This window comes from Cyprinus carpio, chromosome B4 (assembly GCF_018340385.1).
Source record: "Cyprinus carpio isolate SPL01 chromosome B4, ASM1834038v1, whole genome shotgun sequence".
In the NCBI taxonomy this organism is placed as follows: Eukaryota; Metazoa; Chordata; class Actinopteri; order Cypriniformes; family Cyprinidae; genus Cyprinus; species Cyprinus carpio.
The window spans coordinates 6,266,681-6,279,864 of record NC_056600.1 but is presented as its reverse complement, the minus strand read 5'-3'; the positions used below and the strand labels follow the sequence as shown (position 1 = coordinate 6,279,864).

The 13,184-nt window shown below is 39.3% G+C and overlaps 1 protein-coding gene across 15 annotated transcripts in view; it reads left to right on the top strand.

Annotated features, from left to right (window-relative positions):
- Positions 1-13,184, top strand: part of LOC109071192 (serine/threonine-protein kinase WNK1-like) — a 70,270-nt gene that overhangs the window by 19,813 nt on the left and 37,273 nt on the right. For all 15 annotated transcript variants that reach the window (XM_042721712.1, XM_042721713.1, XM_042721710.1 and 12 more), the window contains exon 3: positions 11,006-11,178. In XM_042721712.1, the coding sequence (XP_042577646.1) occupies positions 11,006-11,178 (173 nt within the window). The remainder of the gene's footprint in view (positions 1-11,005; positions 11,179-13,184) is intronic.

Sequence of the window (13,184 nt, the reverse complement as noted above, 5' to 3'; positions counted from 1 at the left end):
GTATTTTTCAAGCTCCTGTGTACACAAGTTGTTGCTCAATGGCTTGCTGTCATCAGGTGAAGCGAACATGCCCAGCTTGTGCTATGAGTCCTAGTGTATTTGCTCAGCTCTAATGTTTGCCATGAGACAATGTTAATTTTTTGTTGTTGTTGGACGTAACCCTCCACTCTAGGATCAGGGGCCACTGAGAAAACTGGGTTAGTGTGCTGCATGAACAGCCACTTGGCGGTGAGGAACGCTCATATGGAATAGTTTAACTGTAGCCAGAATGTAACAGAAGCATCTTACTGTGGTCCAAACCAAATCATCTGCTAAAGATCTTGAAATTTGGGCCTGCTGCTGCGATTTAAAATCGACTGACCCAGTGTAAATATATGGGTATCGGTTTACTTCATTAAACATTAAATTAGCTTTACTCCTTAATTTGGTTACTGTCATTTAAACTTTACAAAATGTAGCCTCATGAAAATTCAGAGAAAGGCATTAATGTTCCAAGTTGGATGTTACTACACCCTCTCTTTGTGATTCAAGACCTCATTTGCTTGATCTGTATTAAATGCATAAACTCAGGTTGCAGCATTTAAAGTGCAGAGGATGCTATGTACTAAAGCATTTTTTCCCATCTTGCAGTGCATCTAATCCCTGTATAATTGAGGGGGCGCGTGTGCTGTGCTGTAGAGAGGCTTTAAGAGTGTGGAGGTGTACAGAGCGAAGTACAAAGTGAAGGGGGTAGTTTGTGATTTTGTGTGTGTATTGGGGTTGGTGGGGATTATGACTGGCTCTGTGGGCCATTTAGGCTGTGAGCTTTAAATGTGAGTGGGCCTTGATTTATTTGGAATTTGACTCTTTATAAAGAGGGAGTTTTTGGCAGTTTTTATGGGTAGGGTAGTGATATCTGATACTCGATAACCAGTTGCATTTGGTACTTTTAGTTTGTTCTGTTTCCTTTAAAGGGGTTAAGTTGGAGCAAATGCTGAAATGAAAATCTCTCAAATTTAGGCACATTCATGTTGTTACAAAACTGTATTGCTCATTGACTTTATTATATAGATATTTTGTAGTTTTAACTTTCTTTATTATATAGATTTTTTGAAGTTTGAACCATTTTTGTCAATACAATGAAAGTCATTGATCATTTTTGTCTTTAAATGTGACTTTTAAATTTCAATTCATAACATGACCAATAGTACTTTGCAGGACAGTTGTGAATGTCACCATAACCTGCATATTATTGTCTAGCCTTGGATTACTCTAAATTGCTTATTTCAGGGATTTATTAAGCAACAGTCATTATTTCAACATACCAGCCTGTTGACCATTATCACATTAAGGGGCACATTGTTTGCAAAAAAAAAAAAAAGCCATTATATTGATTAAAAGGAGCTTTATTGTGGATCAGAGAGGATAGAGTTCAATATGCAGATAAGCCAACGCATTCCTCTGGCGATCATAGGATTATAGGATTTAAAATATCTCTAAAGGTCCGGAAATGTCTAATTTATGATATCTTGCTAATTATGGTAGAACTGCAGAGGTGTGACCTAAGATCTCAGTGTTCCCAACTTTTTTGACTTGTTAACAATGTCAATTTTAATGCTGGTGGTCTAGTTGCGGCTTGATCCGCCCTATTTCCCAGCTTCTTGTGTTGTGATTTATTAGCGGTGACGCACCAAATGTTTCAACGGAGCGAAACATTGAGGGTGCAGACCTCGAGACTGTCTCTCCAAACTCCCTCTGACATTCACACCATGCACCACTGCCTAAAGCCTGGATTTATTTCAATGGAAGATGGATTGGGCCATGGGGAATGGGAGGGGAATGAGTCCAGAAATCAAGAAGGACTGTTGTTGCAGCAGACGACATGCAGGTTTTCAGTAAATGTCTGGTCTGCCTGCAGAACAATGGGGGCCTGTCTCTGGGTGACACTAGACTGCTGTGTGCTTGGCTCTGACGGAGAGCTCATCACCTCCTGACCTCACAGCCCAAAGCCTGTGACAGGCAGCGAGATGTACTGAAGATGTGCCTTGTCGTTCTGACCCACATAGTGGGCCACACAGCACTCAGGGACACATGGATCTGGTTCAAAGTGAGACCATGAAAGGGCCTTATTTTAGTTTACTCTGCTGATCGGTCTCTGTCTCGCTCTCTTTTTTTCTCTGTAGCATTCCATTTTCCTCCTGTATTGTTCTCAGTTTATTTATAACTTATGTATTGAGCTAGCTTAGTCTTTTTTGGTGTTGTATGAGGTCAAGGTTGTACTGAAGGTGGGAATCCATCCTGCATCGTATTGGGTGAGTTTCCACCTTTAGAGTCAAAATGTAAATGCTCTGTCTATTAAGTTGCTTTCTCTAATGCAGATGGCAATTTGTGTTGGAGTTTTAGTATGTAGGAAAGCTGTTATTGACTCGGACACTGCCCGATGCAAATGAATTTAGATAATACAAGTACTTAAAAGGTAAATGGCATCATGGAATCAATCCATGTGCCCGGACTATGAGCCTAATGAATGATTCATTGGGAAAATGTTTAATTGAATGTTTCTAGGACTTCTTAGCTATAGTCCTTAAGGTTTCAAACCCAGAAGCATTGTGAGAACTGTAAACCTGGATTGTTATAGTTAACCAAAACTAAAACCATAAAAAAAATTCTCATTACTTGAAATAAAATAAACTTTTAAGAAAACCGAATATAAAAAAACTACAACTTACTTTATTTTATTTTGGTGAGTTTCCAAGGCAACACTTCTCATTTTCATTTAGTTCAATTTATCAAAATGAAACGACAACTGAAATGAAATAAACGAATGGAAACTATATTGACATGCTTAAAAATAAAATAAAAATGACTAAAAGTACTCAAACTTTAATTGAAAATATAAAAAAGCAAATATATAAATAAAAACTGATTCAAAATGTAATAAAAGTATATTAATGATATGAAAATAACTGTTTATTTAGATTTTTTTTTTTTTACCTTTCAAGTTTATTGTAGCTTTAATACTTGAAACTGTGTTAGTTTTGAGATGAACATTATTATTATTTTTTAATTAACTACTGTTACAATGATCTAAATCACTTTGATTTTGTAATTCAGGGTTAATGTCTTTTGAAGCATTGTGTAGGCCTACATTTGAAAAACTTAGTCTGTCACAAAATGCTGTATGGGTGAAATTGGAAAAGGCCTTGTGCCTTCTGCCTTTTATTACAAATTCACTGCATTGAACATTCAGTTTAAATAAAATTACTGTTAGATTTCAAATCGCCTGCTGTGAGCAGCGTTCCCGTTTTATAATACATTATTCACTTTTTCGAGGACTTTGATGTTTTATGTAGTAGGGGGTTATATTGTTCACTTTTTGTCAGTAAACTTATAGAAAAGTTGCATTTAGTAGCTGTACACGTGACCCTAAAACATCCTCAATAAAAAGGTCTTTATAGTCAACTAGTTGTCCAGAGAGGCACATTTGTCAGAGGCAGAACAGCTGGATTTCCCCACAAGACCTTCACCTTGACCTCAGTTTACCTCTCAGCAAACATTACTCTTAACAGAGACAACTGAAATGTTCATAGAAGATAACAGAATTATGCTCTCCACCAAATCACCCTGGGGGTGAACTGCAGTTTCCAAAAATTAGGCCACACTGAACACATGGCCCTGGTTCTGAACAGTCTGTTAAGTGCTGATTGATGGCAAATCTTTGGGTTTGAGGAAAAAGAAAATCAAGTTTTAGTTTTCCTTCCCTAATTGGAGTCCAACATTCTCTGCCTGTTTCAGATCTAGATGAAGCTGTCATGGTTTTGCAGCTAGTTCAGTGCTGTTTAAAGGAACAACTGTTCAGTCTTATTCAAAGCAGATGCCTGACTGTTGCACTTTTGCTTTTTCATTTCCTCTGTCATTTCTCTTCTGTGTAAACCCCTCAGGACCTCTGCGGCTTGACGACTCGATCAGCACTGAGACTCCATAGGAGGTTATCAGAAACGCTGCTCACAGGGCAAAGCAATCACAGCTGTACACAAGCAGCACCACTGCACTTCTTTTACCCAATAAACAGGACTTTCTGCTTAAAGGAACCATATTTTAATTCTAACATTTAATTAAAACAAAATTTAATTTTGCGTGATCCTTTCTGTTACCTTTATAATTAAACATCTTTTTTGTGCTACTGCACCTTTAAGGCTTCAATATGTAAATAACCTTGACTCTGATTGGCTTACCTCCAGTTAATGCTGAAAACTGAATGGCTATTGATAGTTAAATATGAGGAGACATATGTTAATGTGTTCATGATTTTTAATGAATAACCAATTTTTGCATTGGAAAGTTGTGAGCGTTAATGTATTTCCAAATACAGTATTACATTACTTTTATATCAAAAGAGCAAGAAAATCCTGTTTTGTCACTTTTAACTCAATCTAGTGTTTCTCAGTATGTTGTTCAAGAGCTAGAACACTTTTTGCAATACATTTTGATGTATAAAGTGAAATAATTTTTTTAACTAAAATTGGAGAAGGCGCATAGCAGTCCTAAATGCTTATTTTTGGTTAATGAGAAGGCATGAGCTGCGTCAGTTGGGAAATTTTAACCAATGACCCGGACTTCATGTGACTAGAGTGAGAGATCCAGTAAACATTATCATCTCATAAACAAATCGCCAACATCTTACCAGCTGGATCACTCTTTTTTTTTTTTTTTTTTAATAAGGTGGTGGAAAAAATTTAATATTTGCGACACAAACAGTACTTTTATTGTTGGGTTGTTGCCTTCAGAAACGATTCTATTATTAGATATTTTCCTTAAATAGTTGCAACACACAGAACTGATAAGCTACTACTAAATATAATGTAGAAACGATTTGTATCGTGAAATTGCTATACAAATAAACATGAATTGAATTGAATAGAACTACGATTTCTGCTTTAATGGCTTTTTATGCGCCTTTCAACCTGCAGACGGAAAACAGGGCATGCACTGATTCAGACCGTTCAGATGTCAAATGAAAGTCTTATGATGTTTACAATGGTTTGCAACAGCGAGAGTGCAGCAGTCATTGGCTGAACCTGTGTAACTGTGGGGATTTTTAAACTTATGATCGGTCTTCCGTTTGGCTCCGAAACACCCAGAAGGCTCTATGTTGAACCGCTGCACTTTTTCCACTTTATCAAGGCAACATGCAAAACAAAGACGGTGCATATGTGCCTAGTGGATGTGGTTCATACTTGTTTTGATGTATTAAACTCCTGTCATGGCCATTACTAAGTGCTGCTGGGAAATAGAGCAGAGGCTTTCAGGCAGTCATGTGATCGAGTCCGTCCATCAGCCGGGTTGCTCATACAGTTATCAAGCACATCACAGCAGCCAAGCTGATTATTCCTTCACTCAGTCCATGCACAATTAATGGACTCAGATTTTTAACCTCTATGAGTGTATATAGTAGTCGTTTCCTCTCATCTGACTTTCTTGGTGTATTTTGGGAATAGATTTGGTTTTGTATTATATCCACTGTCTATAGATGCCCAGCTCACTACGGTTGAGCAGGGGAGGGGTGGTGGATGGTATTTTTAGAATCACTGTTTGACTGGTGCCCATGTTTGTGAAATATGAATCCTGGAGAAGATCAGAGGGACTGAGGTCCCCCTGGAGGACAGAATCTTTGTCTTTCCATTAACTCAGACTAAGTGCTCTGCATGCCCACAATCACTTCAGGAAGTACACCGGTGAATAATGAAGCTTGACGACTCTGTGATTGCTAGAGTAAGGCCACAAAAATACTCTGTTCAAGAATGCAGATGCTATGCCAACATATGCATGTACACATACATACTTAACATGAATTCTTGCGTTACTGCGCTGGTAAGAAAACCCAAAGGGAAGTGTTGGATTTCAAACATCATGCCATTAAATCGCAATTTGTTCACTGTTTAAATAACTTGCTCACTGAGAATCTTGTTAAACCAGGGGTCTTCTACCTGTTTCAGGCCACTGACCCCTTGGTTGGAGAAACTGAGCTTGGACCTTGTTACATATTTTACAGAATGGCTCATAATAACATATGCATAGCATCAAAGCTGTGAAAATAATCACTACTGATGAATGGACATGTTTAACTCCATACTTACTTAAAGTTGTATTGTATTGAAATGAAGCTTTAATCTACTTCCCTAGAGTATGTTTTGTTCTTTGATGTTCACAGTACCACTTTTCTACCACCTTAAACTCTTGCACATCAATGCAAAAGCACACACTTGTTCGCTTTGCAGTGCATCTGGCACGACTGCAAAACAAGAGGCCCAAAACAAGGTTCTGCAGTTTGGATCCCATTATTGTGGAAAAGTACCGTCACAGATATGGATTTGTGTTCTTAGAAACCAGGGCCCGAGGCCAGTTCCCCCCCCACCCCCCGTTCTTTTTTTGGCATGAAATTGGACAGATGTGACACATTACAGTGCAAGCGTAACCGAGGATGTGGTCTTCACTCCACGATGGTGTTAGCATACTCTGAATAAGGATCGACTGTTTTATACGAACATGAAATAAAGAAATGAATGAACTGCATATGAAAAGCAGCTGTTTGTTCTGTAAACTGTTTGGGAAGTTCCCCTGCTGAAGTGAACTTTAGCATTGACCGTCTGCTGTGTTTTAAAAGATGCGTTCACGGCCTGATGCGAATCATTAGATCTGTAGCCTGGCAGGCAAGGAGAGCTCAGCAGCTGTCTGCACTCGGAGGACTAACACTTCCTCCTATGGCAGAGAAAATGAGCTTGTGGAAGGCTGTGTGTTTTGCCAGAGCCCTGTAGCCGGTTACAACAAACCCCTTCAGTGAAGAAAATCCTCAATGATAATAGCCCTGCAGTTATAACAACTTTTCTTAACTCAAGTACTTCATTCCAGCTGGACAACAAATTCATTCTGCATATATATGAAGTATTCTGGCCAAAAAGTTCTTGTAATTAATTTGTTGTCTACCTCTCACTTCAAAAAGCATAATTTTGAGTTGGCCATGTCACTTTTTTTTTCATGCTCTTAAACTGGAAAAAAAGGTGGTGAAATAATTTTCTCTCAGAAATCGCAAGTAAATTTATATAACAAAGAAATTGCAAACACATTTAAATATTTGTTTTTATTTTATTTTATTTTATTTTGTAAAATATACTCCAATAATCTTTGTTGTATAAAATACTTTCATAATGTAGTGTCCACCTGTAAAATGTTTACTTATTTATAGTAATTTCTTCATGTAATAAACAACATAAAATAAAATAAAATGTTTTTATTGTAATTTATTTTTTTAATTAACATTTTATTCAAATTTCATTATTTAATAGACTTATTTGACTAATTAAAACTTTTTTGTATTTATTAATTACATTTATTTTTTAAATTTCTCTCTCTCTGTCTTTATTATTTTTTTCTGTTTGTATTTATATTTTCCTTTTTATTTAAATAGACTTATTTAACTAATTAAATACATAAATTTATAAATGCATGTATTTTTAATGTGACTTTGATATCACAAGAACTTTTGTGATATCAATGCTAAGTGCTTTTATTATTCTTTTCTCGCTATATGAAAATGACAACAGATGCTGCAGTCTTGTAATCTTATGAGCCATTTTATTGAAGAGTGCACCATGAATGAACTCCACTAGTTTCTAAAGTAAGGAACTTTATATTTATGTCAACATAACAGAAAGCATTTGAATTATCTTTAAATGTTTTGAAATTTGGTAAATGACAGAATTTGTTTGGTTCACGCAACCTCTGTTTGGACTCAAGCATCGCCTGACCCATTGCGCACATGGTAACCATCCCAGAGTTCAGGAGCCTTTAGTTTTATCTATAACCGTTGAGGTTCACTGTTTACTGAAGCCAACTCTTATCTCTCAGAGCTTTGATCTACCGTTTGCTCCATTCCCCAGTGGCATTGCCTACGAGAATGCTATGCAACCCGCTAGCATGAGTCATGCCAATCCGTTTTATTTGCCTTTTTACAAATGCAAATCTCAGGGGTTATTCAAGTGCTCTGTTATTCAGAGGTGGCTCTCACAGCTGCCTCTTTCTCAGCCTGCTCCGCAGATTTGATCCACTGATTGAAATGATGTTCAGTTTGCTCTTACTACATATTTAGTCCAGCTCTGTGATGTGGTCGAAGCTGCTTTGATCTAGTTCCTGCCACATCCACGAGCATCTTATTGCATCTTATGCACCCACACAACTTCTGCAAAAAGCTATCAGGTGAGAGTCTCCCATCTGCACTGATGCCACTCAGCGGGCCGAACACTTTCTGTCCCATTACACTGTAGAAATAGCACTGCAGTAAAAAAGACTCAGCCTTTTGAAGAAAACAGAGCAGCTCTGTGTTAATTCAATTTTAGGTTAATTCAATTTTTTGGCTTGTTTACAGACAGGAGGGCACCGCAGCTGCGTTTATATCTCCATGCCAGGCCAGAGGTGTAGACCAGAAGATATTTTGTGTGCGACGGTCGAGTAAACAGCTGATTGTTTGCTGAACTGCACAAGCTCACGTGACTGGCTAAGCAGAACTAGAGATAAAAGCTGATCTGTGTGCCTGAGAGTTAGTTAATAGATAAGAAGGGTACATATGCGGTCTCTTTTACACCCACACACCCTAACTTCAAAAGTTTAAAAGCGCTGTTTTTGAACCAAATTAATGCTTATTTTTACAAAGGTCGAATTTACTCAATAGATAGAGTCAGAAACGTTACCAATTATTCAAATTGCTCTTTAATAATTCAGTGTTTTACCTTTTGAAGCCCCATTTTCAGCTGCCAAGAATTTCTGTTTCTGTCTGCTAACAAATAATATCTGTAAACACAGGTATCTTGGTTATTTTAAATATCTCTCTCTCTCTCTCTCTCTCTCTCTCTCTCTCACCATCCGCTTCCGCTCTCTCTCTCTCTCTCTCTCTCTCTCTCTCTCTCTCTCTCTCTCTCTCTCTCTCTCTCTCTCTCTATGCAGTAGTTGCCTCCACTTGCAATGGTTTCCTTGTCCATTTGTCTGTTTTATGTAGTTTAACCTACAGTGTGTTGTCTGCTAAAGCTGTGTTTACTCCTGTAACCAAACCTTCAATTATTTGCACACATAATTGAGAAGAGCACAAGCACCTGTGTTTTTATTTTGAGAAGCGGGGTGCTAAATGTGACGCTTGCGGTTTGCCAAGACAAGCTTGCATGAGGTGCCAAAGTTAAACGCATCACTTCCCTTACTCTCTTTTGCGCGCTCGCCCACTCACTCACACTTGTTTATCCTTCCTGTGTCTTATCACCAAGAGAGAGAGAGTGCAAAATCTCCATTTAAGTCACAATCAATGAGGTCTTTTTGCCCCAGACCTGAAGAGAGACTAGCAGAGCTGCAACCCCCAGCATGCTGCAGAAGACCTCTTCCTTTGTCCTGCGTTATCAGCCATTGATTAGATTATCTACAGACACAGTGAGATGGGAAATAAGTGGCCCTCTGTTTGCAGAGAGGAGACTCAAAGCACTGCCTTCCTTAAAGTTTGGCCTCAAAATGTGGCCAAGGGGACCAAAATCAAACTGTACGCAAGTATTCGAATGCTTTCAAGCTCCATTTTGCACCGAATGGGGCACAAGAGGCAGGCATCAGCTTGAACTGTTGTCTTCAATAGTCACTTTTATTCAGGTCAGTTTTTGTTGGAGCAAGAGTTTGAAGAGAACCTTGCTGAGCAAGTCAGTTAAACTGTTCATACCCAACTACCTAAATACCACCACAGTATGCAAATGCGCATAACAGGAGTACATGTTTGCAATGCACTGGCCAAGCGTTTGCATACAAGTATGCATTTTCAGCATTTTCCCGTTCTCCATCACGTTTTTTTTCTGCTCTCATTGCACTGAACCCTAGTCAATAGTGTTTACACTTTCATTCCCCCATCTAAGTCTGAATCCCTTTTGTTTCTCTCTCTCCCTCTACTGTCCTTTGGGATTAGTGGTACTTAATGGGTTGCAGATGCCTGCTGCCAGTATGGTTGTTAGTGCAATTGGGAAATGAATGACTCTGCCTGCATTAACGTGGAGAAAGAATGCCACCATCAGCATTCTAGAATGGCAGCACATCAATGACACCGAATACACTGGTTGCAGATAGCTGGAGAATCTATAGGTGTCCTCACTGAACTCTTACGTATAGCTTTTATGAGATGCTCGTTGCAATTTTCCCACCAGGTATGCAGGGCAAGTCTTTCGCAGAATGGAATTAGTGCTTACATAATACATATGATTTAAGCGGTGGGGTTGTGTGAAAGTAGGCCACAGAAAAGTGGGCCTTTTTTCCACAGAGTGCCACTGGATTAATTCATCACTGGTGGTTGCTGGAGCAATCATAATAATGATTAATGATCAGGCTTAAGTACACTATTTAAACTGCTGATAAGAGCTCAGCTTGACCGGAAAGGAACTTTGACGTCAACGCTTGGATACCCACATGCGCAGGGAGGTGCGTTCCATCCGAAAACACTAACACTGTTGTGGTTGGGCAGGTCAGGCTACCCTGGATAGAATATCAGAGAGGTTTTGTGGGTAGGTTAGAGAGTCAAGGGAGATGATGTAGTCTCTGGTCACGTTGAACCAGTTGCACCGAGCTTTTGTAGTTTCTTTCTTATAGGTGTGTTTTGTGTGTGGTCCGTACAGGAATTAAGCACAGGATAAGAGGACCACTTTGTGTTTAAACTGGTGGAGTCTTGTCCCCTCCTGTGCTTTATGTGTTGTCTATAGAGGCTCTTTTGGAGGTCTGGCAGGAATCTGGGGTCGGGTTACGTTATTTAAGGTTAAGTGGATCTCCTTTGGTTCCCCGTGAGCTATAGTGGTTTAACATAAAGCCATGGCATTTGATTTAAAACACATCTGTAATACTCTCCACTCAGTGAGAAATGATTAACATACAATAAATGGCTGTTAAGTATGGTTTCCATCACATTTAAGTAAAACAAGTGGCTAAAAGGTTTATATGTCTTCTGTTCTTGCCCTTGCAGGATCGGAAGCTGTCAAGATCAGAGCGCCAGCGCTTCAAGGAAGAGGCTGGCATGTTGAAAGGCCTGCAGCACCCAAACATTGTGCGATTTTATGACTCATGGGAGTTGCCCTCCAAAGGCCGCAAGTGTATTGTGCTGGTGACGGAGCTCATGACGTCGGGAACCCTAAAAACGTTAGTGAAAAGCATCTGGTCCACTTTTATATTATATTGTCTGTCCAACATAATATTGCTTAATGAATGGTCAAATGCTAAATTCAATAAAAGTGTGTCATTTGTTTTGTTAGGATTGTGGTGTTATGTAAATGATTGTTAACACTTACATGAAGTGTGTTAACCAGGTTTTTTTTTGTCACATTTTTTTTCCCCAATTCACAGCGTCTGCTGCAGTTAATATTGTATTGTGGTACAGCATTCAAATGCAACAACAGGATGGCCTTTCAAACACGCTTTTCACCAGCCTCATGTCCATCGCCATTAGTGGACCATCCACAGAGGCTGTGATTATCTGTTACAAAACACAATCACAATAGAACAATTGAGTTAGAACTGTTACCAGAGTGATCGCAGGGGAAGAGTGGAATGTCACCTTCATGTGAGACAGGCATTGTGGGTACTAACCTGATGCTGGAGCTGTAGTGAGATGAACCACAAACTGGACCAGCAGCCCCCTCCTGTGGATGTATAGGCTCCAACACAAACGGAGTCATACACCCTCTTATCACCTGACTATGATACCTTTCTTGATTTTCCCCCCTTCCAAATCAGTTCATAGAAATGTGGCATAGAGTCTTGTTAGATCTTCTTGAAATGAAAAAAAACAAACAAAACAAAACTCACGCACATGAAGATGTCACCAAGAAAACCAGTAAATGATGCAGGCATATTGAACTGGGTCGGCCCTTTAACATAAGAACAGATTAAAAATTTTGATTGTAATCATTTGTTATGAGTATTCCAGTACACATAAAAAGGAGTCCCACAAAGATCCTTCATCCTCAGAGCCTCAGTCACGCACAATTAGCTATCTGTCACATAGCTCACAACAACAGGATCGCCACTATTACTGCCAGGAGGAGACATGGGGAGATGAGTGAAAAAGGAAAAATGAGAAACAATGTCAGGCTTGCTTTGTATTCATCATCCCTGGCATCCCAGCAGTGTGTGGCGTTCTGCATGGCTGCTCCTCCACCGCAAAGATAAACAGTGACCAAGAGGTCAGGTAGAAACGGAGCGTCCTACAGACACGGCCATGCCTAAACTAATCTTTGTTCTCATTTTTGTCTGGGTCGCTGCAGACATAACTGCTCAGGGGAAGGGTTGTCCCTCACCCTGTTCCTGTATGCTCACATAAAAGACCTTTTAAAGCTTTCTGGTCCAACATTTTGAATTGAAACATACTGCACATAAACACAGATTATTTAAACTACCGCTCTGTGACAGTAGTTGATCTGAAAGATAAATCTGACAATCAAAGTTCATAACATTTTCTTGAATGTTTCAGGCTTTTGACTTTATTTGGTTGAGGACAGGAAATGTTTTAAAATAATTTATTGTTTCGAGAAGTTTGGAGAGAGTTGTTGGTGTAGCTGGAAAACAGCCTGTTGGGGCCCTCTGGGAGCCGCTGGGTGTGTTGAGTGATGAGACAGTTTTGAATCAGGCTTTGTTGCTCTCTCCAGTATTGCCTCGGGACTTACCCTTGGCTCCGTTCCTACTTGTCAGTCAGCCGGCACACTCCATCAAAGCCACCCTGTACCACCACCCACCTCCTGCCATTGGGCGAAGCACTACTTATTGCTTGCTTCAGTCTTACTAAGCAAACTACAGAGATAATCTGTTTACACAAAAACGCTCTTCTAATATCTCTTCTCGCGCTGCCTTGCAAAACCAGTTTCATCTGATCCAATGTCATTCAACCATTTTTCTTTTACTATGAGAAGAGGAAAAAGAAGAGGAAAGCATTGGATTTCTGAATCGCAATTACAGTTATCCATAAACCGATGTTACTTCAGACAGTTATCTGATTCTTCTCAAGACAAACAGGTTGGAGTGGAAATGATGTGTCAGATTAAAATAAAGTCACATCATGTAACAAATGAGTCAATTGTGCTACTGTATATGTTCTGTTTTGCTTGTGAGCTTGTGCCTGTCTTCGCCTAGGGCATTATGGGATAAAGGGT